The sequence below is a fragment of the Sesamum indicum genome, linkage group LG1 (assembly GCF_000512975.1).
Source record: "Sesamum indicum cultivar Zhongzhi No. 13 linkage group LG1, S_indicum_v1.0, whole genome shotgun sequence".
Classification (NCBI taxonomy): Eukaryota; Viridiplantae; Streptophyta; class Magnoliopsida; order Lamiales; family Pedaliaceae; genus Sesamum; species Sesamum indicum.
Window position 1 is genome coordinate 18,073,507 of NC_026145.1, and position 25,529 is coordinate 18,099,035.

At 38.2% G+C, this 25,529-nt stretch overlaps 8 protein-coding genes across 16 annotated transcripts; 5 read left to right on the forward strand and 3 right to left on the reverse strand.

Annotated features, from left to right (window-relative positions):
- Positions 7–3,588, forward strand: LOC105173300 (uncharacterized protein At5g41620). 4 transcript variants are annotated; one of them, XR_002287135.1, is made up of 5 exons: positions 7–154; positions 731–856; positions 1,099–2,617; positions 2,786–2,868; positions 3,456–3,588. XR_002287135.1 is itself a non-coding variant. In XM_011095004.2 (4 exons), exons 1-3 carry the CDS (start codon positions 20–22, stop codon positions 2,581–2,583), a joined length of 1,746 nt encoding a protein of 581 aa, XP_011093306.1. In that variant the 5' UTR covers positions 7–19; the 3' UTR covers positions 2,584–2,617; positions 2,786–2,936. The 4 variants fall into 4 exon arrangements, 3 of the variants coding, with proteins under 3 accessions (XP_011093306.1, XP_011093298.1, XP_020549601.1); XM_011095004.2 differs by lacking the exon at positions 3,456–3,588 and having other exon boundaries at positions 2,786–2,936; XM_011094996.2 differs by lacking the exons at positions 2,786–2,868; positions 3,456–3,588 and having other exon boundaries at positions 1,099–2,772.
- Positions 3,548–5,049, forward strand: LOC105173284. The gene is made up of 3 exons (XM_020693965.1): positions 3,548–3,746; positions 4,734–4,866; positions 4,952–5,049. Exons 1-3 carry the CDS (start codon positions 3,583–3,585, stop codon positions 5,006–5,008), a joined length of 354 nt encoding a protein of 117 aa, XP_020549624.1. The 5' UTR covers positions 3,548–3,582; the 3' UTR covers positions 5,009–5,049.
- Positions 5,005–11,634, forward strand: LOC105173265 (BTB/POZ domain-containing protein POB1). Of its 5 annotated transcripts, XM_020693943.1 has the most exons (9): positions 5,005–5,049; positions 5,566–5,653; positions 7,207–7,388; positions 7,659–7,773; positions 8,799–8,945; positions 9,553–9,674; positions 9,761–9,824; positions 10,096–10,375; positions 10,528–11,634. In XM_020693943.1, exons 3-9 carry the CDS (start codon positions 7,242–7,244, stop codon positions 11,339–11,341), a joined length of 1,689 nt encoding a protein of 562 aa, XP_020549602.1. In that variant the 5' UTR covers positions 5,005–5,049; positions 5,566–5,653; positions 7,207–7,241; the 3' UTR covers positions 11,342–11,634. The 5 variants fall into 5 exon arrangements, with proteins under 5 accessions (XP_020549602.1, XP_011093262.1, XP_011093267.1 ...); XM_011094960.2 differs by lacking the exons at positions 5,005–5,049; positions 5,566–5,653 and adding an exon at positions 7,108–7,126; XM_011094965.2 differs by lacking the exons at positions 5,005–5,049; positions 5,566–5,653 and having other exon boundaries at positions 7,133–7,388; positions 8,820–8,945.
- LOC105173312 (eukaryotic translation initiation factor 1A) lies at positions 12,181–13,841 on the forward strand. The gene is made up of 2 exons (XM_011095016.2): positions 12,181–12,612; positions 13,478–13,841. Exons 1-2 carry the CDS (start codon positions 12,358–12,360, stop codon positions 13,658–13,660), a joined length of 438 nt encoding a protein of 145 aa, XP_011093318.1. The 5' UTR covers positions 12,181–12,357; the 3' UTR covers positions 13,661–13,841.
- Positions 14,329–16,733, reverse strand: LOC105173322 (protein CURVATURE THYLAKOID 1A, chloroplastic-like). 2 transcript variants are annotated; one of them, XM_011095025.2, is made up of 5 exons: positions 16,434–16,733; positions 15,370–15,464; positions 15,129–15,236; positions 14,893–14,964; positions 14,329–14,731 (listed from the first exon to the last, which is right to left on the reverse strand). In XM_011095025.2, exons 1-5 carry the CDS (start codon positions 16,576–16,578, stop codon positions 14,666–14,668), a joined length of 486 nt encoding a protein of 161 aa, XP_011093327.1. In that variant the 5' UTR covers positions 16,579–16,733; the 3' UTR covers positions 14,329–14,665. The 2 variants fall into 2 exon arrangements, with proteins under 2 accessions (XP_011093327.1, XP_011093330.1); XM_011095028.2 differs by lacking the exon at positions 16,434–16,733 and adding an exon at positions 16,240–16,385.
- Positions 17,941–19,962, forward strand: LOC105173329. The gene has a single exon (XM_011095034.2). It carries the CDS (start codon positions 18,429–18,431, stop codon positions 19,308–19,310), a length of 882 nt encoding a protein of 293 aa, XP_011093336.1. The 5' UTR covers positions 17,941–18,428; the 3' UTR covers positions 19,311–19,962.
- Positions 20,408–23,207, reverse strand: LOC105173336 (GDSL esterase/lipase At4g01130). The gene is made up of 5 exons (XM_011095041.2): positions 22,791–23,207; positions 21,598–21,807; positions 21,319–21,476; positions 20,977–21,247; positions 20,408–20,834 (listed from the first exon to the last, which is right to left on the reverse strand). The coding sequence occupies exons 1-5, from the start codon at positions 23,044–23,046 to the stop codon at positions 20,566–20,568; spliced, it is 1,164 nt and encodes a 387-aa protein (XP_011093343.1). The 5' UTR covers positions 23,047–23,207; the 3' UTR covers positions 20,408–20,565.
- LOC105174385 (GDSL esterase/lipase At4g01130-like) lies at positions 23,985–25,486 on the reverse strand. The gene is made up of 4 exons (XM_011096480.2): positions 25,178–25,486; positions 24,713–25,080; positions 24,348–24,618; positions 23,985–24,250 (listed from the first exon to the last, which is right to left on the reverse strand). Exons 1-4 carry the CDS (start codon positions 25,458–25,460, stop codon positions 23,985–23,987), a joined length of 1,188 nt encoding a protein of 395 aa, XP_011094782.1. The 5' UTR covers positions 25,461–25,486.

Below are 25,529 nucleotides of genomic sequence, written 5' to 3' on the forward strand. Positions count from 1 at the left end.
GGGTGCCAATCTGTGGGAGATGGAGCCCCAACTCAATCTTAGGGCGCCAAAGATGAGCAACAATGGGCCTAATTTGGGTCATCACAAACAAGACAAGACTTTGAAAGTTCCAACAGAGTCAAATGAGGCACCAGCTGAGCGTCCCACAGAGCAGGTGATATTTGTATCCGTGAGTGCTTCATTTGTTTTAATTGCTTTCTCTGCTGGTCTTTTGTAGTTTCCTTGCATTAGTGATATTGAAGATGCAGTTTTTGGTGTATTCCCCATGTTTTCTTGATTCCTTGCATGTTGGACCTTAAAACCTCTGGCTATGATAATCCTCCTCATGGGGAAACCTTGTGGATAAATGGGTAGTTGCATGATTGAAGATTCATAGCTGGGAGCTTGCATTGAAGATGTTGATTTTGGTGGGTGTGGGGTGGGAGATGGGGAGGAATGTGAACCTATATCACCTACCCGGCTATAATTTTTCTGTTGCCATGCTGCTAATGCTTGTGGAATTTATCAAGTCTAAAATTGGTAAATGTTAGAAATGAAGATGAGCATCGCCCTTACTTGTATGTCATTGTCACTCTCATGATAATCATTCGTGTATTTGAACGAATGCGGTTTTGACTCTTGTACTAAATTACTGGAGAGGTTTCTGGATCATGTATGTTATCTGAGGCCGCTCGTTGGTTTCTTGGTGGTTGTGTGCTGATTTTTAGTTTTTTACCCCCTAACATGACAGCCAACGTCTGGCATTAATTTGAGGAAGCAAGTTGAACCCTCACAGACTCAACACAATCTAAGAGTTAAAAATGTTGTCGAAGCTCAACAGCCACTATCTCCTGCTAGTTATTGTGGCTCAATGGAGGTATTCAGTAGTTATCTTATTCTTGATCTGATGATCTCAGCAGTTTGATAAAATTTGAGGTTTGACCATGATTCTGCGTTGGAATGTCAAACTACTAGATTTTATGTGTCTACCTCAAATTAAATACTTGTGCGCTCCCTAGATTTTTTTGATACCAAAATCTTGGATAGATGTTGTTTCTGAATTTGTGTTGTCAATTTGATGAGGATTGAGGTTTAATTGTTTCTTCTCTGACTTGCCAGATGCCTCCTTATAGACCTGGAACCAGCCCAAATACTTCTTTTGTCTCTAAGGGAAAAGTTGGAGAGTCGAGTCACAGCCTAAAAACTTCCACAGAGTTACTCAAAGTACTCAATAGAATCTGGAGCCTTGAAGAAAAGCATGCATTAGATATGTCGTTAGTGAAAACCCTGAAGAAGGAATTGGATGAGTCCCAGAAACGAATTCAAGAACTACTGCAGGCAAAAAAAAGAGATCAAAGTGAAATTGATAGTTTATTGAAGCAAATAACAGAGTATAAAGTTGCAAGGAAAAAGGAGAGGGATCGAGTCAAAGATGCGGTTAAGTTAGTGGAAGACAAGCTAGAAGATGAGCTGAAATTGAGAAGAAATTCGGAAAAGCTCCATCACAAGCTAGCTAAGGAGCTTTCGGAGATAAAATCTTCATTCTCCAATGCTTTTAGAGATCTTGAACGGGAGAGGAAGGCACGGACTTTGCTAGAAGACTTGTGTGATGAGTTTGCGAAAGGAATAAGAGATTATGAACAAGAAGTACGGTTCATGAAGCAAAAATTTTCCAAAGGTCAGATTGGACAGGAAGGCAATGATCGGTTGATCCTTCATATTTCTGAAGCCTGGTTAGATGAGCGAAAGCAGATGAAGCTAGCAGATGCTCGTGATGTTTCAGAAAAGCAATCAGCTTTGGACAAGTTATGTTTTGAAGTTGAATCCTTTCTTCAAGCAAAACTATCTGGCAATTCTGCGAAAGATGATTACATCTCCTCAAGAAGTCCACTCAAGCGTAAGGTACCTGCAAATTCTTTCGAATCGCTTCACTTGAACGAGCCTGCAAGTGCTCCATGGAATAGGAATGATGAAGATGAATCTATCAGTACTAGTAATCGTTGTTCACAACGTAAAGTGTCGAGCTTGAAGCAAGCAGATATTTCAGATAGCCATGTCAAAGAAACAGCCAAACCAAAGCCAGTGAAGAAAAAAGTACAGTCAAGAAAGGTTTCTGATCCATCTAGCTCACACGTGCAGTTAGAAGAGCCCCTCATTGAGAGAGAGCACCAGCCCATGAATGTGGAGGAATCAACAAAATCAAGAATGGGAAAATTGTACGAAATGAGTAATCCAAGGATGCCTGAAAAGGGCGAGATGATGCAAAGATCTTCACGGGAAGGAAAGAGCAAAATAACTGAGATTGATGCTGGGTTGCAAGATGCAACAACCAGAAATCCTCCTCCAACATCAGAGGATAAGTATGAGAATAGTTGCATTGAAGGTTTTTTTGATCCATCCACTTTTGCTGGCCCTCCCAGTCCGGTAAAGAAGTGGACATGGACGTCTGAGGTATCAGCAGCTGATCCTGATATCTGCGAGTCGTCTTCAAGATGGCCAAAAATCATAAAATCCAATACTTTGAAGATGAAGTTGATGGAAGCAAGGATAGAAGGGCAGCAATCTCGTGCCAGAACATCCAAAGGTTCGTCGAAAGTCGACTAAAACCTGTAACTCGAGATATGCAACTCAGACAGAGGTATTAGTTAGACTTGAGAAATATAGTGATTATGTTGTATGATTAAGGAGAGGTCCCTTTTTCTTTTGTACAAGAAACTACTTCCCCTTTTTGTGTAGTTCCTTCCTGAGAATACTTATGAAACCCTTAACGAGAAATTTTGATATTAGTTCCTTTGTTTATGTACAGGTGATATCAGCAGGATGCTTTTCTATTTATGGAAATGCTATCAAGAAAATGTTGCTAGCATTTTTGCTGATGCATGTTTTTTGGTATACACTTTTCAAATCCAACCTTTAACAGAGATGAAAAAAAAAAAAAAGATATGTAAATCAATAAAAACAGAGAAATATGCATGTTGAGTTTGTGATTTCTTGAATTATTTGAATTTTATTTAAATAAATTAATTACTACTGTAAATAGTCTCTTCCGGACATTTTTCTAAAACTAAAGAAGATTATATCGTACTTATCTACATATAATAAATATTTTTTTTTATATTTTAAAATATATATTAAAAATAAAAATAAAATATATAACAATAAATTACATTTAAAAAATAATTTAAGATATTATCAATACAATAAAGAAATCTGTATAATAATGTTAAATGGACTGTGAGTCATTTTGTAAAATGAAAAAGTAATTATAATTAAGTTTTTAAATAATTTAATTAGGGGTATGATTGTTGTATTTAAAAATTGATAGGTTTGGTTTGTGAGCATAAAGGGTATTTCTTCTGTATATTAGTATAGATTAAAATACTATTTATAAATTAAAAATTCGGGATTTTTACCCACAGTTTCTAGTCAAAATGGGCCCGGCCCGCATCTAAGATCCTCCTCGGCCCGGTTTCCAGGTACGCATGGGAATTGGGTTCGAGCTTTCTGAAGTTGACTTGAATTCATTTCCACTACGACGTCGTGCGCAAGAACGTGTTCTTCTCTCACAGTATACAGAGAGGTAGGCTAGTAGAGGGAGGTGCTATGGCGGCAGCAACGTTCAGATACTTAGTGCAACTACACAAGGACGTTCCAAAAGCAGCGAGATTCTACTCGGAGGGCCTGGGCTTCACCGTTGATGTCTGCTCCCTGCGCTGGGCCGAGCTCCACTCTGGTCCGCTGAAGCTCGCTCTCTTGCATTCTCCCAGGTATTTTTCTTTTTTCCTAAATTTCGAATTCTGTTTTTCGATTGCAGTTATTGGTTGATTGATCATGAGAATTCGGCTACAATTTGGATGTTAATATTCCAGTCCAGCCGTGCTATGCATTTTAGTAAACACTCCCACAAATTGAGGATCTGGGAATTCCTAATTTGTATATTTAGTTTTGAAGTTTAATGGGGAAGGGTCCAAGTTATCATTAGTTCTGTCCTCAAAGAGAATGTGATGGAATTTGGTTATCGGTTTTCCTCATTCACTTGCCTCCTCCAACTTTAGATCAAAACGGAATGTGAATATTTTTTAGTTGTAATCTGGTGGTGATGTAATTGGTAAACCCGTAGTTAGATGCATAAGATTGGTGAATACTGTAGTTGCAGTTGTACAAAACATTAACACCAACTGTCCAATCTTTCGATGATGACCATTTCGTTTCAGGTGTGTGCTTCTTGAAAGTGAAGTATTCAGTGTGTTGTTTGCTTGTATTATTCATCTGATTCCTTAACAATGTTCTAAGTTGCACCCCATGAATTCTTCGTGGCTACTGTTTTCCGTTTCATATTTCCAAGGTTTAGCTCCCAATGATTATATTGTTGACTGCTGTTGTTAACATTGGTAAGGTGCTATAGAACGTCATGGTAACCTATTCTTGAGAGGTATCAAGAAAGACATGTACTTTAGGATCAATGATGTATGGAAATAGTACTCCTTATTTACATTACATGCTAAAATCACTTGTACTTTTAAAATTCTATTAATGAATGGGTAGGTGTCAACCTAATCCCCCACCTAGGCACACGTGGTTTTCAGAAAAGAAAAAGAGTATCAAGAAAGACATGCACAGACAATACCTAAATCATCCATGTATTAAGTTGCTTGATATGAATGTAAGATTTGTTTCATCACTTTCTTCCTTTTCCTCTTCCTAACATCTTGGACAGTCATATAAGTAGATTATTTGCTTTCTCAACTTTTCAGTGACCATGTTGAGCAAAAGGGTTATTCATCACTACTATCATTTACGGTAACAGATATCAGTGGCACTGTGACAAAACTAATGGCATTAGGTGCAGAACTGGATGGTCCTATTAAACATGAAATCCATGGAAAGGTAATCTCGCTGTGTGGAATCCTTTATATCGCATAATTTTTCCTAAGAAAGTTTCAACATTGTCCAGTTTGTTGGCTTTTAACAGGTGGCAGCGATGAGGTGTGCTGATGGTCATGTCTTAGGTCTTTATGAGCCTGCTTAAAAGTTCCCCAAGACGAGTACTTAAAGGTGCTAGTAATTGAGGTAGAACACCATGTCTTCTATACATGCACTCGTTAACTTGCTACATGATGGTTAAGGAAGGTATCTGTTGGAGTAAATATTAGCTGCTTAATTGTTAGAAGCAAGGGCTTCTGATTATTGAATGGAGCTCCTGGAACATTATGCTGCACTAGGTGTAACCTTTTTATGCTTCAAGATCCCATTCCCTTCCATTATGTTGAGAATCTGAAGCATGAGATGATATTCATGAATCAATCCTTGAAACTTTCTTCTGAATCGAAAAAGTCGTACCCTCCATGAATGACTTTCCACTTTGGTATATATGATTATATCCCCTGCAAACTGATTTTGAAATTTTATTGCTGATTCAGTCATTTTGAGGTCCCCTGAAAATAGCAAGATACTGGATGTTTGTAAATCCAATTTCATATTGATTAGGCTCCACTTTATGCATGCTTTATCATATAATTTCTTGCTGTACTGTTTAGTTCTTGGTATCTCAATCTATTGATGCAAGTTACTACTGTACTATTAAAGCAAAAAGTCCAAAAAAAGAAGAAGGAAGAACGAAAAGAGCGAGGAGGAAAATTAGGTTCTACAGGGCATCACTTGCCTGCAATTGTTGGTACTATTTCTGCCTTCCAAATGCATGAATTATGTGCCTAATTCTTTTTGCTTGAATAGGATAGTATTTAAAGCACCTCTTACACAAAGTGGTCATTGTGCTACCTTACATTCATACTCTCCGACCTTTCAATGTCCTCTTCATCTGATCATTTCTGACGGAAGATTAGGTTGGAATGCCATATGTGAAAAAATTGGTTTCTAGTTTTAGTTTAATGTCAAGTTGATTGGGTACAATTTGGCCACCATGATATAATATATGTATGAAATATTATTAAATTCTAACAGACGCAGCCGGTTGCTTTCTATTGCTAATTCTCAACCCTTTGTTCAATCAACAAAGGGAAAAGGCCAAAGATGGAACCCAAAATGAATGTAACGTCTCATAGTTGTATATACTTTTCTTTTCCTAATTTGACGAAAATCTATCAGTGATTTTTGAGGAAATTGTTTTGTAAGGTTTGATCAGAAGAATTGAGGAGAAAAATTCTGGTTGGTTGGCCCTAACCAATTGACCAAAAGTTGGTGTTTGTTTTCGACCTACCTCTCTCTCTCTCTCTCTCTATATATATATATATATATGTATATGTGAGAATTGTCCATAATGGTAGTTTATTTAAGACGACCAAAGATGGGTGGCTGCTTTGCCTCTGAGGATATAATTACAATTTATGGACCACCAATTATGGAAAATGGACCACTGCTTAATTATTCACCATACGTTTGACCTTTCCCCCCTCCATCTTTTAACTTGAATCATTATATTACCACCTCTTCTTCCTACTCTAAATACAAACCAAATAATTTTTCAAAAATTGAAGAGCCCTTTCTTTCTGGTAACATAAATATATATATATAAATTTTCACTATTTATTGCAATTTCTCTTCAACAAAAGTACACATACATTCTTTTGTACGCACCAATTTGTGTTATAGATCGTTTCAATGAGTTCTAACAAAAGAAATATTTCGTAATGGTCAGGTTTTGAAATGGGTGTCATTTAACATCCATAGATTAACAACTATGTCAAAATTGATGATGTTGTGCAACGTGGGGAATGAAATTTCTACACTGTAGTAGACTGCATTTTTTCTTTAAAAAAATAATAGTTTATGATTATATTGATATTTTAATAAATTAAATGATATATTTCAAAACATCATTAAAAATATTCAATAATTCAAGCATTGAGTAATATACTAATTCAATCAAAATAATCAATAAATTACAAAAATTCACTTAAAATGAAATAATATATTTATATAGGAAGAGAGTAATAACCATATAAGGACACAAAATACCTACACTTATTGTAAAACTTTAATCATAATCTCAAACTTATTCACATGATACCGCAGCGCACCGTGCGGTAAATGTAAAAACTGCAACAGTAAAAAATGAAAATTTTACTGGCAAATTAGGAAAGAGAGTGATTTGAGTCGTTCACTTTGAAAGCCAGTCAAAAGCATACATGTATCTCTTCCTCCACTCGCTTTCTCTCTTCATTATTATGTAGAATTGAATTGTATTTCATTGCTCTTCTTCTTCTGCAGATAACGGGAAGCTTTTGTTAGGGGGAATAACAATTATGAGGGATTGGGGTCTGGATCTATTCGACCCGAGAACCGCTGTTTTGGACTCGGATTCTAGCTCCTCGCCCACCGGCGGCGGTGACCCCGACTTCGGCTTCGCCTTCAATGATAGCAATTTTTCTGACCGGGTTCTCCGGATCGAGATTGTCGCGGATCCTCCTGAGGCCCCACCGGAGTCTGAAGGTTGCCGTACCCTAGCTGATTGGGCGGCGCGCAAGAGCAAACGACGCCGTGGAGATGTTGTCAAAAAGGAGAATGGTGAGCAAGTCAAACACTAAGTCAACCTGCTTCATGATTTTGTGGCTGTTTGATTGGTTATTCTAGGATTTGATTTATCTTGTTTCGATGCGATTACTTGTGTGATGAATCGAGTCCGGCGCAACAATTTTTCCGACAGGGTTCTCCGGATCGAGATTGTCGCGGATCCTCCTGAGGCCCCACCGGAGTCTGAAGGTTGCCGTACCCTAGCTGATTGGGCGGCGCGCAAGAGCAAACGACGCCGTGGAGATGTTGTCAAAAAGGAGAATGGTGAGCAAGTCAAACACTAAGTCAACCTGCTTCATGATTTTGTGGCTGTTTGATTGGTTATTCTAGGATTTGATTTATCTTGTTTCGATGCGATTACTTGTGTGATGAATCGAGTCCGGCGCAACAATACCAGCCTCTGTGATTAGTTGAATTTCTTATCGAGTTTGAAGATGTGAACAACTGGGTAATGAATGCCTGTTCAGTCAATATTGAGGACTAAAGTTGAAGTAATTTTTAGTTTTTCTTAAAACATTTTATAATTTCTTGACCTATTGAGTGGCGTTTAGTCATTCAGAATGAAATAAGAAGGTGTTTGAGATTGACTTCGTAACATTTAAGTTAATCTGTCAAGCTCAGTTTAGCTTTTTAAGCTAGTTGAATTGCAATTGAGGTGGCTCGTTTGTCATCCTTAGGCATACGAAAATAAGGTAAGTGTTGGCGATAGTTCTTAAATTGGAGCTTGATAAGATGATGATTACTAGCTACACTTCTTGATATCTGAATAAAATTTAGCTTATCTTAATCAAGCTAAGATGTTTGGTAGCAAAAGGGATCTCTCTGTATTAATAATGCAAAAAGTGGTGCCATCACCAGAATTCCGAAAGGTTCTAAATCTTCTGTTCTTTTGGGGATAAGGGATGAGCTATTTTACTGCAATTACAGCAAATCAACTGAAAGTACAGACTGAAAACTTACAGTATTCTTGAAATTCTTTTTAGAGATTATTGTTATCTGAAAATATAGCTGTTCGGCTGCGGCACTATGCTTACGTACCTGGAATCTGCTCATTCTAAAATGTATACTTACTTTTTATATAAATTCCATATCAAGGCCTTGATTTGATTAACACAAAGTTTTGGTTTACTTGAAAGAAAGGCTTGGGTGAGTGTGAGTGAATTTTTGTGTTTTGCCTTTTGATTTCTCCAGTCAGTTGTATGGTTTTGAGCTGCCCTTTTCTGTTAACAACAAATATTTTTACTTCAACTCATTCTTATGCTGGTGCGGGTTGTGCTCATCTTAATCAGACATGTACCACTCGTTTGCAGCTTTGGATATCAACAATTGTCCTGAAGAGCAGATCTTAGATTGTCAACAGCCAGATGTTGAAGATGGCGCAGGTGATGAGAATCATGATGAAGAAGACATTCCGATGATAGAAGATTCACCATCAGGTATCAGGAAAAGAAATCTAAATTCTGCAACTCTTTCTAAGCCATCGTGCTGGAGCTGGACTTGTTCTTGATGACCATAAGCAAATAATCAGATTATCAGTAATTGCTTAAGAAAGGACCAAATTATATATTTATAAAAAGAAATCAAAATTAAGTTGCATAGAGGTTTTATAGAAGTGCATTTCACTAAGCAGTATTAAGTAACATCTCTAGTGTGCTTGATATGATCTATGGTGAGTGGAGGCTGTGAAATATGATTCAAATAGTTGAAGCAACCATATGCACAATAAGGTCTAGTCACTTTCTAAGAAATGAGTTTGTTGAGCTGATGTCTCTAAACCAAAATTCAGAAATTTTCTTCAGTTAGTGGTATCTACTTTTTAAGTTTATCTACTGATAATTTAAGTGAGTACTTTGGATGATTGTTTAATTGCAATATTTTATACTCCCATCTATTTTCCTAAGATCATTTTGATTGAGATGTTCGTGTGCAACGATATATTGACAAACCAAGTTGCTTAGTAGGTAAAACGGTTTACCGAGCACTAATGTTTCATAGTTTGTATGTTTGCCCTAAATTAGAACCTCTATGTTTTATGTCACTCAGGAGATGAAGCTGCAAACAGTGATGATTCAAATTGGTCTGAAGATGGTTCAAGAGTTCTAAGAGTTAGAACGTTGCATATCAGCTCTCCCATATTAGCTGCAAAGAGTCCATTTTTCTATAAGGTACTTGTTGTTCTAATTTGATGGTTGTCAATGTATTTCCCTGTTGTAACATTTGATGTATGAATTCCTTGTTCCTATTTTTGCAGTTATTCTCAAATGGTATGATGGAATCAGAGCAGAGACATGTAACCCTCAGAATTAGTGCCTCTGGTATGTAATCAGTTGCACAAGAAAGATTGACTCTAGTACAAAATACTTTGCACAGCTTTTTTCCAATGAAATACATTGAAATGCTTGTTGGTTTGAAATTTTCGCCACTTAGTTTCTGTATTTGCTCAATAGTGATTAGTTTTATCGTGTGTAACATAATAGCACAATAGTGTTTCGCATTATTTTAGCCATATTGCACTGCTGTTCATTGGATATCTTTATTAGGTAGACCTGGCTGTTTTATATGCTAACTCCTCTCTCAATGGAACAGAGGAAGCTGCTGTAATGGAGCTGTTAAATTTTATGTATAGCGGTACGTTGAACGCCAGTACAGCTCCTGCTTTACTTGACGTGCTTATGGCTGCTGATAAGTTTGAGGTGGCTTCATGCATGAGACATTGCAGCCGTCTATTAAGAAACTTGGCCATGACTCCAGAGTCTGCATTACTTTATCTGGATCTTCCTTCCAGCGTTCTAATGGCTGATGCAGTTCAACCATTGACTGATGCAGCTAAACAGTTCTTAGCTGCTCGATATAAAGATATATCAAAGTAATTTCCCATTTGACCACCCCGAACCTTTTATGTCCTCCTTCCTTTCAATGGCCTTCCTGTGATTTTCTGTTTTGCCTTCTGTACAAATCTGATATTAAATACGTTTTGCCGCCATTGAAATTTATAGTGTGGTGTGGATATTGGAACAGGTACCAAGACGAGGTTATGAATTTGCCTCTTGCTGGGATTGAGGCAATCCTGTCAAGCAATGACCTTCAGGTGGCCTCGGAGGATGCTGTCTATGACTTTGTGCTTAAGTGGACTAGGACTCATTATCAAAAGCTGGAGGAGCGGCGAGACATCCTATCTTCTCGTTTGGGTCGCTATATTCGTTTTCCTTACATGACTTGCCGGAAGCTGAGAAAAGTTCTAACCTGCAGCGACTTTGATCACGACTTTGCAACTAAATCCGTACTAGATGCCCTATTTTTCAAAGCTGAGGCACCACACCGCCAGCGAAGTCATGCCACAGAGGAGTCAACATCCACAAGCCGACGCTTCGTGGAGCGGGCCTATAAGTATAGACCCGTGAAGGTGGTCGAGTTTGAACTCCCACGCCAACAGTGTGTGGTCTACTTAGATCTTAAACGGGAGGAGTGTGCGAATTTGTTCCCATCTGGGCGGGTATATTCTCAAGCTTTCCACTTGGGCGGACAAGGGTTCTTCCTGTCTGCACATTGCAACATGGATCAGCAGAGTTCATTTCATTGTTTTGGTCTTTTCTTGGGGATGCAAGAAAAGGGTTCGGTATCATTTGCTGTCGACTATGAGTTTGCTGCGAGGTCAAAACCCACAGAAGAATATATTAGCAAATACAAAGGTAACTACACTTTTACTGGTGGAAAGGCGGTTGGATACCGCAATTTATTTAGCATCCCGTGGACTTCTTTCATGGCTGAGGACAGTCTTTATTTCATCAATGGCATACTCCATCTTAGGGCTGAGCTCACCATCAAACGCTGAAATACAGGAAGGAGAAGTCGAGTTATCCTGACTCTGACGTTCATTTGTTTTAGCTTTTGTAGAAAGCAAGAGATTGTAGTTGAGATGAGTGCTGGTAGAGCAGAGTGTACCCGGTAAGGCCCCAGTCAACACATACAAGTTACTCGAATGCTACAATGCTGTAAATAGATGATGTAGCTTGGAGGGATGTTATTTTTGCTTCTATAGAGAAGCTTAAGACGTGATTTATCCTGTTTGATCAAAGCTCTTAAAAGTTTATTCTGAATGGTTCCATGGTTGCTCTTTCCTTTTTCTCTCTTTCTTCCCGCCGAGGAAAATAAGTTATGCTGCTTATGCATACTGGCTATTGCAGGTTCAAGTATCCGATCTTTTCTCATATAGATAGATGCACCATATCCATATGCATATTCTTCCATGTGCATCCTTAATTGTTTAAATACAAAATTATTATAAATATGCAGTAAGTTTTCTTATAAAAATTATCTTAGATTTGTAATAAGTGAATTTAAAATAAATCATATAACATACTTGAAAACAAAACATAAATAAGAGATGGAAATAATAGAACCTTAAATTAGAAAAGTTATATGAGAGAGGAGGAGGAGGACAAAATTAAATAAAATGGAAAGAGAATAAAAACAATGAATAATTTTGTCAATGTATGTATTTAAAAACATTGCAAACTGCAAAGAACAAGAAGGATCACAGTTTATCTGAAAATTTTAAAGTTGAGGCCTATGAGGCCCACTGACATATTAAATCCAAACAGATACAAGCCCATAGCCCAGAAAGCCAAAATACGCCGAACTTGAGGTAATCCCGTGAGTTCAACGCTATACAAGCAAAGAAAGAGAAGAATCTCTCTCTCTCTCTCTCTCCAACTGGTCAGGAAAAGAAGACTATAACGCACGCCGTTTATAGTCGCTTACAGGATAAGGGAGAAACAATCCGCAGGAAAAAGAAATTCGTCTGAAGCACAAGAGAGCCGTCGGATCTAGGGTTTTTGCTCCGCTGCGATGCCGAAGAACAAGGGTAAGGGAGGTAAGAATCGCAAGAGAGGAAAGAACGAAGCCGACGACGAGAAGAGAGAGCTCGTGTTCAAGGAGGACGGCCAGGAGTACGCGCAGGTGCTGCGTATGCTTGGAAACGGCAGATGTGAGGCTATGTGCATCGACGGCGTTAAACGCCTTTGTCATATCCGTGGAAAGATGCACAAGAAGGTTTGGATCGCTGCCGGTGATATTATCCTTGTGGGTCTCCGCGATTATCAGGTACCTTTTTTTTTTTTTTAAACTTTTTTCCCCTTTCTTTCTCTTGAGCAGTCTGTGTTTCTGAGTGCCTTTTTTTGTGTTATGTGGTGTATTTTGTCTTTTTTTCACGTAGATTGGGTGAATTAGGTTTCCTGTGATATTGGTCGCTTCTACAGGTTAGTTTGTTATGCTAGGATCTGATTTCTTTATTCCTTTCAATTCGTTCAACTGTAGTTTTACTGAACTTTATGCTGTTGGATAATTAATTATCTTTATTTTTTATATGTTTTATTTTTGCTTAGTTGGTCTTTTTATCATGAGTTAGGCCGCTTCTGTGAGGAACTTGTTCGTGGTAACCTTTGGAATTTGGTGTTTCCCTTTCCATCGTAAACCTTTTCTTTTTTATTTAATTGTGATTTTGGTGTTTCAGTTAAAGATTTATTATGGCTTGGTGAAAAAGTAGGTGTACAAAATGACCCGTACGTAATTACTTTGTTTTGGATTTGTGGTGTTGAATCTGTTACAGTTTTTCATTGATTTTTTCATAATACTTATTTGCAACATGTATCAGAGCTTGTTTTTAGTGCGTCTGGTTTATACACATCTGAATCCTTGTATGTGTGGTTATTTGTATTTTGAGCTTGTGTTGCTGATTTGTTCCTACTTTCAAATGTTTTTGATGAGTTCGTTCATACATCTGTCCATGTGTTTCCCGGTGTCTGTGTTCTAGTTGTCGGATGTGTATGTGAGGCTGTAGAAGTATAGGCCACTGGTGATAGCAGTGAAAATGTTTGTATGCGTCATCTTGCTCAGAATTAATTAATTTTCTGGAAGTTCGATGCAATGTGGTTTCTAATTGGTTTTGCGTTTTCTTGGATGTTACTAGGATGATAAGGCCGATGTAATCCTGAAATACATGCCAGACGAGGCTAGGTTATTGAAGGCTTATGGTGAGCTGCCCGAGAGCACAAGGCTTAATGAGGGTATTGCTGGTGGACTTGATGAGGAAGATGATGGTCCTGGTGACGATTACATTGAATTCGAGGACGAGGACATCGACAAACTCTGAAGAGTTCATGAGGGTTGGGGCTTATTTGAAGACCTTTCGTGACTTTCGAAGTATATTGCCTCTTAGGTTCCTATTAAATACAAAAGATATGTGTAATGTTTAAGTGAAGCTTTATGTGTGGTTTTTTATGTCCTTGACCATTTTTATTAATGCAATAATTGCGAGCTGCCATTATGTTATCGCCGTTTCTAGTTATTGCCATGCTTCATTTGATAATATTTGTCTTTATGTTTTCTGCTTCCAAACAAGGATGGTATCTGGAAAAAGGCTCCCCGAACAAGGATGGTGATTTAATCTTATTTCATTTGTGATTCTTTTACTCTTCTGATTCCTGCCCAAGCTGTGAGTGATATTGACAACGAATAAGTGAGGGGCAGAGCATGAGAGTAAATGATTCATTGGACCCCAGGGACTTCGTTGTTTCTTTGTTGGTTTATGCTGAGTCAAGAATAATAAACATAAATAATTTCTAGTTGGTAACAGATTTTTTGAAATTACACTGTATCATGTTTAGGTCCTAATGGATTGAAATTGAATACGATACATTTGATTAATCCATCATGTTTCCATGTTCCACTCGACGTTTCAAAAATTCAATTTTAACATTCAACGAACATCATTATCATTGTTGGAAGTTGGAAACTTGTGTATATCTCCCTCATCAGTGATAGAAAAATACATTCCAATCATTGATTGGTTAAATGGCAGTGAAACACCACTCAGCTGCATTACATTTACATGGTGCAGAGTTTAGAACTTTTCCAGGAGGCTGAAGAAGGAATCACGGTTTGGCGTCCTTGAAGTTTCTATATCTCCCTTTATTGCAAAAATAGAATTAAGGTGGAAGCTGGTTCATGCATAAATTAAGGAAACGTTATTGGAATGTGACAGTGTGAAGGGTAAAATACAACATATGGCCTACTCTACATAACAATATCAGATCCCTCTTTATATAGAAGTCAGACTGATCCGATGTTGAGACGAATAAAGCTGGCTGCCATGCATTTACTCACTTCCAGCAATCTTCTTCTTTATTGCTTCTATGTCTGTCGCCAATTCTTTTCTACTTTGCTGCAAGAATAGAGCAAGGACTTGTTAGAAAAGCAACAACAACCTACATGCCATGGTACCGTGATATTAACCCGGAGGTAGTCAGAACCCACTTGTACATACGCAAAACAAAGACTTCTAGAGGTGGGTATTCATATCAGAGAGTAATACTAATATGATACCTTGAAAAGAAGGTAACGATATACAAACCATCCTGTGTATCCAAGCCCGACCAGCTCCATGATCTTCGGAAGCTGAAACGATTTTGATGGAATTATAGCCTTGTGTTACTTAAAGAGGCACAACTATGGAAACATGAATTTCATCGTTCTTGCCCATAAAAACACACACATCTAATCCTGATTGCATGTAAGAAGAAAGAAAGATATGAGCTTAATTTTCGAAAAAAAAACAATACCAAAGGGACTGAGTTGACTGCCCCGACAAGAGTGGAAGCTAACCAAACTGCCACGATGGCACCACCTCCATAAATGATTACAGTAGTCTTGTTTTCAACAGCATCCCACTATAGAACAGGACAGCAAGAGAAGGTCAGGGAAATGTGAACAATGATAAGTGGATTATGAATGTGCAGAGAGACGAAGACTCCATGTCATTCGAGCTGCAAGTTTCCTCAACTAGTTTCAGCAAAAAACTACCTTCTCCTTTAGGTCTGAGAACAATTCATTGGTATCGATGGAGCTCTCATCTGATGACGAGGCTTTGACAAGGAGCTGGGAAGACCTCCTAGTCTCTGTGTTCAACCCAACGTAAGCCAAAAATGTCAGCAGAAGACTTTTGTTGAGAGGCAACCATAAGTGCTTGAAACCAATTCATCAAACTGCTCAATTTCACTGATATTAGACAGATCAAAGGAACACAGGCAAAGTTTAATAATTATCTTGCAAATGCTTCCTATGTTTTTGTAGTAACTTCTCCCCACTCCAAATCCACAAGACTAGAAAAACAGAGGAGCAAGCACTTTTTACTATTCTTTTTAGCCAGAAATTCAGAGTACCATATTTAGTCCATCAATCTAATAACTATAGTAAAAGGGATATCCAGATTTTGTCATTAGTCCCCACAGCCAAGGGTTTGCCATTTGCTATAGTCTTCTTAATATCTTAAATAATAGAAATCTATTTCTCTCCCTGGTGATTAATTGCCTGCCAATTATTTGCTACTTTTGTAGGATTTTGCATTTCCAGAATTTCAAAACTTTCAAGCTTCCAGTTTGAGGCTAACAGTATATGTGCAGTTTGAGGCTAACATTCAATAACTGCAACAGCAGGATATAGGAAGAAAACGACGCTGAGTCCCTGAATTTGAGTGGCCATAGAGAACACATGACAACACATTAATCATATACATTCTACCCAACCATGAAACTAACTTCATTCCTAAATCCAAGCTAACAAGTTAGAATAATAAAATCAAGACTTCAGACACCATTCTACAGGATAAACACTCAACTTGCACAAGAGACAATCAAGAAAATAACCAAATAAAAGGAGTTAAAAAGATTGCACCTTTGAGTTGGTTGAAGGGAGTGGAAGAAAGTGAAGGACGTTGGGGCAAGGGGAAGAAACCGGCTGACGGTTTAGTTGCCGGGAAGCGGTGCATGAGCACGGCGGTGGCCGCCATTGAAGTGGAAGCTGGCCCTGCCCTTTGCCTTTTTTTGATCAAGAAAATAACCAAATAAAAGGAGTTAAAAAGATTGCACCTTTGAGTTGGTTGAAGGGAGTGGAAGAAAGTGAAGGACGTTGGGGCAAGGGGAAGAAACCGGCTGACGGTTTAGTTGCCGGGAAGCGGTGCATGAGCACGGCGGTGGCCGCCATTGAAGTGGAAGCTGCCACTGCCATTGCCATTTTTCGGCTGACAAGAACCAAACGAAGCCCACTAAAATGTGGATTTCCACAAAAGCAAAAATGCTATATTTCTTGCTATTTTGCTTGGCCTCACTTTCTTTATCTCTTGTGATTTCTTTTGTTGCAAAGATTTTCCGGACAAATTTCTTGCTATCCACAATATTTTTAGGATTCAATGCTCAAATGATTTCTGTGTTGGACACGTGGACGAATAGAGCTTTCTCATTGGTCCCTTCTCTATCTTAAGAATCTACTGCGTTTTGTCTTCAAATTCCACGTTATTCTGAATCCAAAACCAAGAAAAAAAAACAGTATTATTTTTTCTGTTTTATTCTAAAATTATTTTGTGTAAAATCTCTAATAACCTCTAATTAAGTAATTATTCATTACACCACCTTAAGCCCATTTCTCTTTCCTATTGTATTATGAAGCCCAATTATTTTTCTTACTGGACCACCCAAGGCCCAAATTAGAAGGAATAGTAACTAAGATGGCCCAATTGGTTTCTCACTGGACTATCCGAAGCCCAAATACAAGGGCAGATAAATCAGTCAGCCGAGGAATAATTAATGACTTGACTTAATTGGTTTCTTACTGGACTGGACAAGGCCCAAACTCGAAGAAATGATAAATGAATTGACCCAGTTTCAGCCCAAATTGTTTCTTACTGGACTGCCTGTAGCCCAATTGTCAGAAAGGATAAGGCCTAAATCCAAAGGTTTAAAATCAGCAGGGCCAATTGGTTTTTTACTGGGCTATCCCTGATCCAAATCCAAAGGAATTACCAATGAGTATGTGGACCCCGGTTTTGCTCTTCTTTTTTGCTAGCTAAAATTGACTATTTTCGCAATAAGTAATTTCTAATAATACATTACACACCGATTAAGACCCACTACCTATTCATTTATAAACCCTACCTAAATTAATTAAACAATGAATAAATTTACTACACCACCAAATTTTAGTTAGCCCATTAATCACATGATATTTACTATGCTCTAATTATTCAATTATTATAATTTTCTATTTAAACATTAAAAATTTGAGTTATATTAAAAATGTACAACTCTTTAATTTATATTGTATGTCTTGTGAGTACATGCTACTTGATTTACTATATTTTATTAATACAAACTGAGTGTAATTTCTAGTGTTTGATGAATTGCAACATTTATATAATATTTAAATGAAATTTGGGTGAGATGAGTATCAACAATGAAGTATATGCAATCTTTTAATCATGAAATAATTAAAGTGATTTATTTTTATTTCTTTATTTAAAAACAGAAAATCATGAAATATAGGGAGCCACTGGGTGTGTGCATATAAATATACAGCTGAGTCGTAGTCCAACTAATCCAACTCACACTATTTGATTAAAAAAACTTAGCCAACACCTAAGAACAACTCAAAAGAGGCTCTTCCTCCATTTTGTTTAAGCAATTCCCATTTGCATTCCATTGCTGTATTTTCTGCCATCTGCATCCCCTCTCGTTCACCCTCATATCCCTCCAAAATTTAAGCCAATGCCAATGACATTACGACACCGATGATCTTGTAATATTTGAACCATTCGTAGCTGCAATCTCCTTTGTTTCTTGATGTAGTACCTTCACTTTTGCCTGCACTCATCAGTTTCAAGTATTGTTGCATAGATTTTGTGTTAAAGGGAGCCCTCAAGATTCACATTGCTGATTGATCGTAAATCACGTTAAGGGGTCGAAAAATCTTCAAAGAAGGATCATTAAGAAGATCAAATTGCAATATATTGATGTTTTCTTGCAGCGTTTGATGTTTGATGGTATGAGTTGTACAAGTTAAGGCATGAAGTGGAAATTTTGGTTGTTTTGATGGGTTCTAAAAGGAATTGGCTCATCGTTTCGGTCATGTTTTATTCATTGTTATGGCTACATGTTCAAGCATCAGAAAACTACACTCAGGATTCACTGAATTCTTTCCTTTATGATTATGCATTCAAGAAAATGCCCAGGCCTCTTACAGGTAGACTTTACAAGGTTTCTGCTCCTGTCAATTTATCGGGCATGGAAGTTTCGTTCATTCGCCTCAGGACTCATAGTCTGTGGAGGAATGGGGTTAACTTGAGTTCCTTTGAAATCCCACCAAGAATACTGCCATGGCCTTTCACAAGGAGAGTTGACATTCTCTATCGAAATCTAGGGAACTGGTCAACATATTACTACAGCGTGCCAAATTACACGTTTATCACTCCTGTAATAGGAATCCTAGCCTATGATTCCAGCACGACCTCAATCAGAAATGGACTCGTTGAGCTTAACACAACTGAAGACAATCCCGTTGTCGTTAGGTTTCCAAATGTTCCACTTGAGGTAGACGAATTTGGAGTAAAGTGTGTTAGGTTTGGCACTAATGGCACGTTGGAATTCAGCAACATGATTGCAAGAAGTTGGTGTGCTTCAAGGGGTCAGGGGCATTTCTCAGTTGTCGTTCCTTATTCACCAAAAACGGAGAAAAAGAAGAGGGTGTTTAGGTGGTGGGTGGTGGGAATTCCAGCAGGGGTTCTGGGAATAGTCTTGTTTCTTGTTCTTGGAATTGTGGCGTATAAGTTCTTTAAATGGAAAAGCATAAGAGAAATGGAGAGAGAGTCTGAAAAAAGTGAAGGCTTGGGCACAATTTGGGTTGGGAGTAGTAAAATGCCTTCAGCTTCAGGTATCAGAACACCACCAGTTCTTGAAACTAGCTATGTTCCTTGACTGGTTTTCCAGTTTCTTTCCACTCCATTTCTCTTTTCTTTCTTTTTTCTATTTTTTTTTCCCTTGTGCAAGTGAATATACTTTGTGTACTGTGTTATAGTTAAATTTGAAATACATTTTCTTGCTCCATTCTGCATATATTAATTACATTGGAAATGACATCTGAAAGCGTTATTTCTCAATTTTGCTGTCGTGTGTTTTTGTGTGATAAGTAATTTCCTGCAACCACCAGTTCAATCGTCGACACTCTTGCATGGTGGGTCGCAACAACTGTAGGTCCAAGCACACTGTGTGAGAGAGAGACACGATCACACACCAAGAATATACGGACAACCTTGGACGGGTTGTTAATTATACTTTTCTCTGTATTGCGCCGGAAGCATTATTTTCTAGGACGGCCAGTTGGATTATTTTGCTTTAGGCATCCACCTTAAATATACTATGTTGTTGTATATCGAAGTGGACCATGAATTGCAGCCTTGCATATTCATCTGTGTAGTTTGATTGACTTGAGGACTCAACCACTGGAGATTTGTCTGTAGTGTGTGGAGAACAAGTTATGAATGTCACCCAAGATTGGTTGTTAGGACATTGCTTTCGCTTAAAATAATATGCACAGATGGTATGACTTTATACCATAATAAATATAGAAAGAAATCCAACTCAAAGTATCATTTATGGGTTTTTTAATTTTTTCTCTTTCTTTCTGTTATGATCAGAACTTCCAACTAGACCTTAATGCTAATTAGTGATGGATAGCCAGAGACATCACATCATTAAAAAGCACAAGTGGACAGAGTTGCTGATTCTTGTGAAAAAATACAACATACTTTTTTACTAGTGAAAATGATGTTATGATTCCCACTAATCATGATTTGTTAAGACCTTGCAAACCCCATTAATTATGATATAATAGCCTCTTATCGTACATTCACGTCTTGCAAGTTTGAAAGTCAAGATTGATCAGCATATCAGCCATTCGGACCAATTCTTAGGAACCAGAATCAATCTGAACTATCTGACTAATCTAGTTTTTGACAGAGAGACAATGAGAAAGAGAGAGAACATAGCAATCTTAAAGATGTATAAAACTAAACTGCAAAATATAAAGTCAGATAGTCAGGGGGAATGATCTGTTCTGCAGTGAGGACATGATGAAATTAAGAGGACAAGATAATTTATTAGCTGATCCTGTTCGGGTAAGTACTGAGTCTTCTGTTTCCTACATTTGAGAGGAAAAAAACAGTTGAAAAGTTCATCCAATTGGCTGAATATCACAAAATTTATGAAGTGAAAAAGGAGGATCGAAGTAAGAGCCATTTATCATAGCATCAGCAACAAGCTTGTTTGCTGCTTCTGTGGCATGAATTCCATCCCAGCTCACATAGTTGTGGGGGTCGCTGCATGCTGTGGCCGTTAAATTATGTCCGTTGATCAGCTTTGTGTTTCCACAGAAAACTTGTGGGTTGAAGTTGTACGCACCACCCCCGTATCCACAGCATGCTTTCGTTCCGTATTTCATCCCTGTCCAAGAATCAAACATTAGAGAACTACGACCCCATGTTGCATGTAGGCTGCTAAAACGTTACAAATTTTAGTCGTTCTTAGCTGTTTCAACTGTAATGGGATTGTTAAATCTATTCTCCGAATGGTTAAAGAAGGTTACCATGAGAAGAGGGGTGCTGGAACAGCTCTAGCATCACAGAATGGATGTCTGCATATATAACATTTGCATCAGGAATATCTTTTCTTGTCTCTCTCAATGCTTCCTTCAGCATAGAGTTGTAGTCTGCCACTGCTCTGTTGTAAGAGATCATGCATCCAAACGAGTCGATATCTGACACACTGTGAGGCAGCTCCACCAAGAATGCAGGGTAGCAGCCGATTGGTGCAAGATTCAGGACCAAAAACGTCCGACCCCCTAATGCATAAATTTCCTGAAAAATTCAGATAGAACCAAGAATTAGCATTTCTTGTTAGAAAGAAAATAAATCAATTCATTCTTCACCTTTATGGTGCTAGCAATCTGTGAAACCACTTCTGGCAGAAACTGCTTCACCCCATTTATGCCAAGAGATGCTAAGCTCCCTGTAAAGTCATTTTGGCCAATGTAGAAAGTGTAGAGGGATTTCCCGAAAATGTTGGGCGGAGGAAGATTGGCTTTTCCTGCAAATGGAATCACCATTTCAGCATGAAAATTAAGAGAATGTCAATAGGTTTACTCATATATTGAGTGAATGTGAATGTTGTGAAATGATATACGTTTAGTCGCAAGTATGGTGTGTACCTGAAGAGTGAAGTTCATCAACTTTTGCTTTAAATTGCTTCATTTGATTTAGCTGAATGGCAAGAGAAAAGGGGCTAACCCCTGTGACAAATAAGGAAGTGTGTGGCAGACGAACGGTGGATGCCAATGTTGCAAAGTTGGCACCATGTCTGTAATCTGAGCCAATTGACTGCAAATACGGGCTCAAAAACGGTAGCCCCAGAGCTTGGGCTGCATTTACAAAATTAAGGTGGAGATAAGCAAATTACTAAATAGTCATGTCCTTCCATCGCAGAAATCGGTCGATCATTTGCAGAACAAAAGCCTTAAGCCTAAGTAGTAATCTAAGAACTACAACGGTTGAATACTCGTTAACGTTGTTAAGGCTGTTTCAAAGAAAAATGCCTAATGCAATCACTCACATATAAAGCAACATCGACGATGGGAAGTGCTATTAGCATTTCTTGATCAATTTGCATAAGGAAAAACACACAAGAATCTTTAAAGTTTAGCTTAATGTTGATAACCATATTGCTTAGAGTCTATGACAAACGGGTCAGCTGATAAATTATATGAATAAGGGACCTCCAAAAATAACACCCAGAGATTCATCAAAACTTGCAAGTTTGAGGCCCATTATACAGTACTGGAAAGTGGGCCTGTGGGGGCTATTGATAGATTCAAGACTTGAATATTACAAAAAATCACGCTTGAATCCAATCGTTCTTGAACTATTCTTGATGAGGACAAAGAAAACCCCATTCTTGACAGCTGTTATATTTTGTCTTTTAACTCTGATTTTGTGAGTATACATGAAGGAAAAAGAGTGAGATGAAAGGGAGCTAATGGACCAAACCAAACATAGTCACCGACGATAGTCTTTGTAATTGATCTCAATCAAGATTCCTATCTGCTTTTCTCCTGGGACCAGATAGGAAACCATATTCACACTTTCACAAGGTGTGTATCTTGATATACTGAAGAACAAATAGATTACTTTTTGTTGCATCTTAAACTAACAATTCTGTGCTTGTTCACACCTAAAGCTGCTTATGTTTATGCTCAAAACATAATAACACGTGGGGACTATTGCACTCAGACTGCGCAAGATCAAGTAAAATATGCCAGAAGAATACATAACCAATCATTAAAATGAAACAGTACCTAGTATCAAAGTCAGCAAGAATAAAGAATATATAAGAAACCATAACTACCTAAAAAGTCGATAATGAGCCGGCCATCGGTTGCTCGTCCTGCTGGTTTCTTGAAGTAAGTCATGCCATTGGGGGGCCTTTCTGCTGGAAAAGCAGCCCAGAATCCTCCTGTATCAGAATTTGAGTCTCCAAAGTTGAATATAGCCTTAAAATCACATTTAGCATCATTTCTGGGAGCTAAAATTGCCATAAACAGAGCAAAAACCAAAAAGTTTTGCCTTAATGAACTCCTGACTTTCCTTGCTTCAAGTTTCATTCTTGATTGAGTTTTTCTTTCTTTTTCTCTCTCCTTTTAGGGTTTTCAGAGCGTAGAAAGTTTATGGATAGAATAGAGCTTATGGTCTGTGTCAAGTATGACATCCTTGGGATTATATAGCAGTAGAAAACAAGAATACTGTTAAGCTGTAACAGACCACATGGCCAAACAATCTGTACAACCTCTGCAAATCTTTATCACTTTTGAGGCACTAATTTCTGAGACATTATCTTCAAAATATTAAGTTGATTTTTTTCTTTTCAATGTTCACCCTGTAGTGCTAATTGATTTCCTTGGACTCTAAGTATAGTGTAAGGGGAACTTAAATGATTGTGTTATGTGTATTAGCAAAGTAACCATACCTTTTGTCTGTTAAAGTGATCAAATTATCTGTAATCTATAACCATATAGTTCTATAATTGCATTAATCCAAATCCATAAGTTCAGCAAATGCATTTGCAGAACAGTCTGAACTCTATGCAATGGCTGTTCAGTTGGATTTTTAACCAACTATGATATAATCAATCAAGAATTAGAGCTAGATATTTATTCTGTTGGAACAAAGTGAATGGGATGGACATGTCCAAGAAGCTACATACTTCCATCCGATTTCACGGACCGAGGGCAAGAAACGAACCCCAATCAGTTTTTGTTGACATCAGTATTTTTCGTAATATCGAGCAACATTAGGCTTGATTTGCAAGGGGAAATAAACATGGAGAAGCATTTGTAACCTCGAAACTTAGAGAGTAGTTTCGTAATTAGGTCAAACCTTAGGAGTGGTATTCGTGCCGGTTTTACACTCCTCAAATTGAAGTATTATTGATATATTTTCATATTCCATGCTAGTAAAATGCATCTTGGCCGCCAATTCATGATGATAAAACAGGATCTCAATAACAAACCAAAGAGACAGGATTTTCATTTCACTTCATAATTCAGGACGGTTTAATGTCACAGTACTGACTTAGAGAGAATGGGGGATCAAAGTGAGATCCGCTAAGGATCGCAGAAGCCATGATCTTGTTAGCAGCTTCCGTGAGATGAATCCCATCCCAGCTCACATAATTCTGAGGATCACTACAGGCTGAAGCCGTAACGGTCTGCCCATTGACCACCTTTGAGTATCCACAGAAAACTTGCTGGTTGTAATTGTACGAACCACCGCCATATCCACAGCAAGCTGTCGTCCCATGCTGCATCCCTTCAGACATCAAATGGAAAAACAACAAAGAATCAGAACATGTTAACAGGTTGAAAACGTGCTTGATCGCGAAAGTCTAGGATTCAAGAAAAAGAACCGTGGGATGTGGGGTTCCGGTAAAGCTCTAGCAGCACAGAATTAGTGTCCACATGTATCAGGTTAGCATCCTTAAGATCCTGCCGAGCTTGTCCAAGTGCATCTTTCAGCATAGAGTTATATTCGTTCACAGCATTGTTGTGAGACATCATGCATCCAGACGGGTCGATGTCTGAGCTCCCGTGAGGGAACTGCACCAGAAATGCAGGGTAACAGCCCACCGGACCAAGATTTAGGACCAAAAACGTCCGCCCTCCTAACGAGTATAGTTCCTGCAAATTTGGAAGTAATTCAGCTCTTTCCTACACATTAAGAAAACGGATCTTCATATAGTAATAAATAATAGTGGCTAAATGGTTTAGTGACCTTGACAGTGCTAACGACTTGGGAAACGATTTGAGGCGCATACTGCTTCGCTCCGCCTGCACCTGCCGAGCCTGCAAAACCAGTGAAGTCATTCTGGCCAATGTAGATGACATAGAGGGCTTTTCCAAATATATCTGGCTGAGGGAGATTTGTTTGCCCTTGGGACTTAAATTCTTCAACTTTAGCCTTGAACTGCTTCATTTGATTTATCTGCACAGCCAAGTAAAAAGGGCTGACTCCATTGACAAACAGAGAAGTGGTCGGCATGAGTACAGTGGAAGCAGCCGTAGCAAAATTAGCACCATGTCTGTAATCAGATCCAATTGACTGCAGATAAGGACTCACAAACGGCAGGCCAAGACCTTGAGCTGCAACAGAATTCCAATGCCAAAGATAAGATCATTAAACAATCCATCATGATCGATATTCAACGTTGTTTTTTGTTGAAAAAACATAGAAACATACCAAGGAAATCGACGTATAGCCTCCCGTCCGTGGCCCTACCAGTTGGCCTGTTGAAGTAGGTCATGCCGTTAGGAGACGGCTGAGATGGAAACGCAGCATTGAATCCTCCACTATCAGAATTCGAATCCCCGAATATGAACATAGCTTCAAACGCACACTTTTCTTTAGTACAGGGAACCAACATGACCATAAAAACTATCCAAGAAACCAAAACTTGCCTAAAAATGGCAGATTTTTCATGTGAAAAACAAACCATTTTCATAAGACAAACACTGGAATTCATTGTGTTGACTAAGTAGTGCGAGCAATGAGCTCAGTTGGCTATATATATAGGGAGGGGGGGGGGGGGGTT

Excerpts from the sequence above, each read along its gene's own strand:
- LOC105173265 (XM_020693943.1), top strand. The coding sequence starts at position 7,242 with ATGAGGGATTGGGGTCTGGATCTATTCGACCCGAGAACCGCTGTTTTG. Across the intron at positions 7,389-7,658 it reads ACCGGGTTCTCCGGATCGAG|ATTGTCGCGGATCCTCCTGA; the intron begins ATTGTCGCGGAT and ends CTCCGGATCGAG. Across the intron at positions 9,675-9,760 it reads AGAGTCCATTTTTCTATAAG|TTATTCTCAAATGGTATGAT; the intron begins GTACTTGTTGTT and ends CTATTTTTGCAG.
- LOC105173312 (XM_011095016.2), top strand. The coding sequence starts at position 12,358 with ATGCCGAAGAACAAGGGTAAGGGAGGTAAGAATCGCAAGAGAGGAAAG. Across the intron at positions 12,613-13,477 it reads TGGGTCTCCGCGATTATCAG|GATGATAAGGCCGATGTAAT; the intron begins GTACCTTTTTTT and ends GGATGTTACTAG.
- LOC105173329 (XM_011095034.2), top strand. The coding sequence starts at position 18,429 with ATGGGTTCTAAAAGGAATTGGCTCATCGTTTCGGTCATGTTTTATTCA.
- LOC105173284 (XM_020693965.1), top strand. The coding sequence starts at position 3,583 with ATGGCGGCAGCAACGTTCAGATACTTAGTGCAACTACACAAGGACGTT. Across the intron at positions 3,747-4,733 it reads GCTCTCTTGCATTCTCCCAG|TGACCATGTTGAGCAAAAGG; the intron begins GTATTTTTCTTT and ends TCAACTTTTCAG. Across the intron at positions 4,867-4,951 it reads AACATGAAATCCATGGAAAG|GTGGCAGCGATGAGGTGTGC; the intron begins GTAATCTCGCTG and ends GGCTTTTAACAG.
- LOC105174385 (XM_011096480.2), bottom strand. The coding sequence starts at position 25,460 with ATGAATTCCAGTGTTTGTCTTATGAAAATGGTTTGTTTTTCACATGAA. Across the intron at positions 25,081-25,177 it reads GCTATACGTCGATTTCCTTG|CTCAAGGTCTTGGCCTGCCG; the intron begins GTATGTTTCTAT and ends ATTCTGTTGCAG. Across the intron at positions 24,251-24,347 it reads CCGGAACCCCACATCCCACG|GGATGCAGCATGGGACGACA; the intron begins GTTCTTTTTCTT and ends TGATGTCTGAAG.
- LOC105173336 (XM_011095041.2), bottom strand. The coding sequence starts at position 23,046 with ATGAAACTTGAAGCAAGGAAAGTCAGGAGTTCATTAAGGCAAAACTTT. Across the intron at positions 21,808-22,790 it reads GCTCATTATCGACTTTTTAG|CCCAAGCTCTGGGGCTACCG; the intron begins GTAGTTATGGTT and ends TTGTAAATGCAG. Across the intron at positions 21,477-21,597 it reads TGATGAACTTCACTCTTCAG|GAAAAGCCAATCTTCCTCCG; the intron begins GTACACACCATA and ends TTCCATTTGCAG.
- LOC105173300 (XM_011095004.2), top strand. The coding sequence starts at position 20 with ATGGAGCCCCAACTCAATCTTAGGGCGCCAAAGATGAGCAACAATGGG. Across the intron at positions 155-730 it reads CTGAGCGTCCCACAGAGCAG|CCAACGTCTGGCATTAATTT; the intron begins GTGATATTTGTA and ends CTAACATGACAG. Across the intron at positions 857-1,098 it reads GTTATTGTGGCTCAATGGAG|ATGCCTCCTTATAGACCTGG; the intron begins GTATTCAGTAGT and ends CTGACTTGCCAG.
- LOC105173322 (XM_011095025.2), bottom strand. The coding sequence starts at position 16,578 with ATGGCAATGGCAGTGGCAGCTTCCACTTCAATGGCGGCCACCGCCGTG. Across the intron at positions 15,465-16,433 it reads TCCCTTCAACCAACTCAAAG|AGACTAGGAGGTCTTCCCAG; the intron begins GTGCAATCTTTT and ends GGTTGAACACAG. Across the intron at positions 14,732-14,892 it reads ATCGTTACCTTCTTTTCAAG|CAAAGTAGAAAAGAATTGGC; the intron begins GTATCATATTAG and ends CTATTCTTGCAG.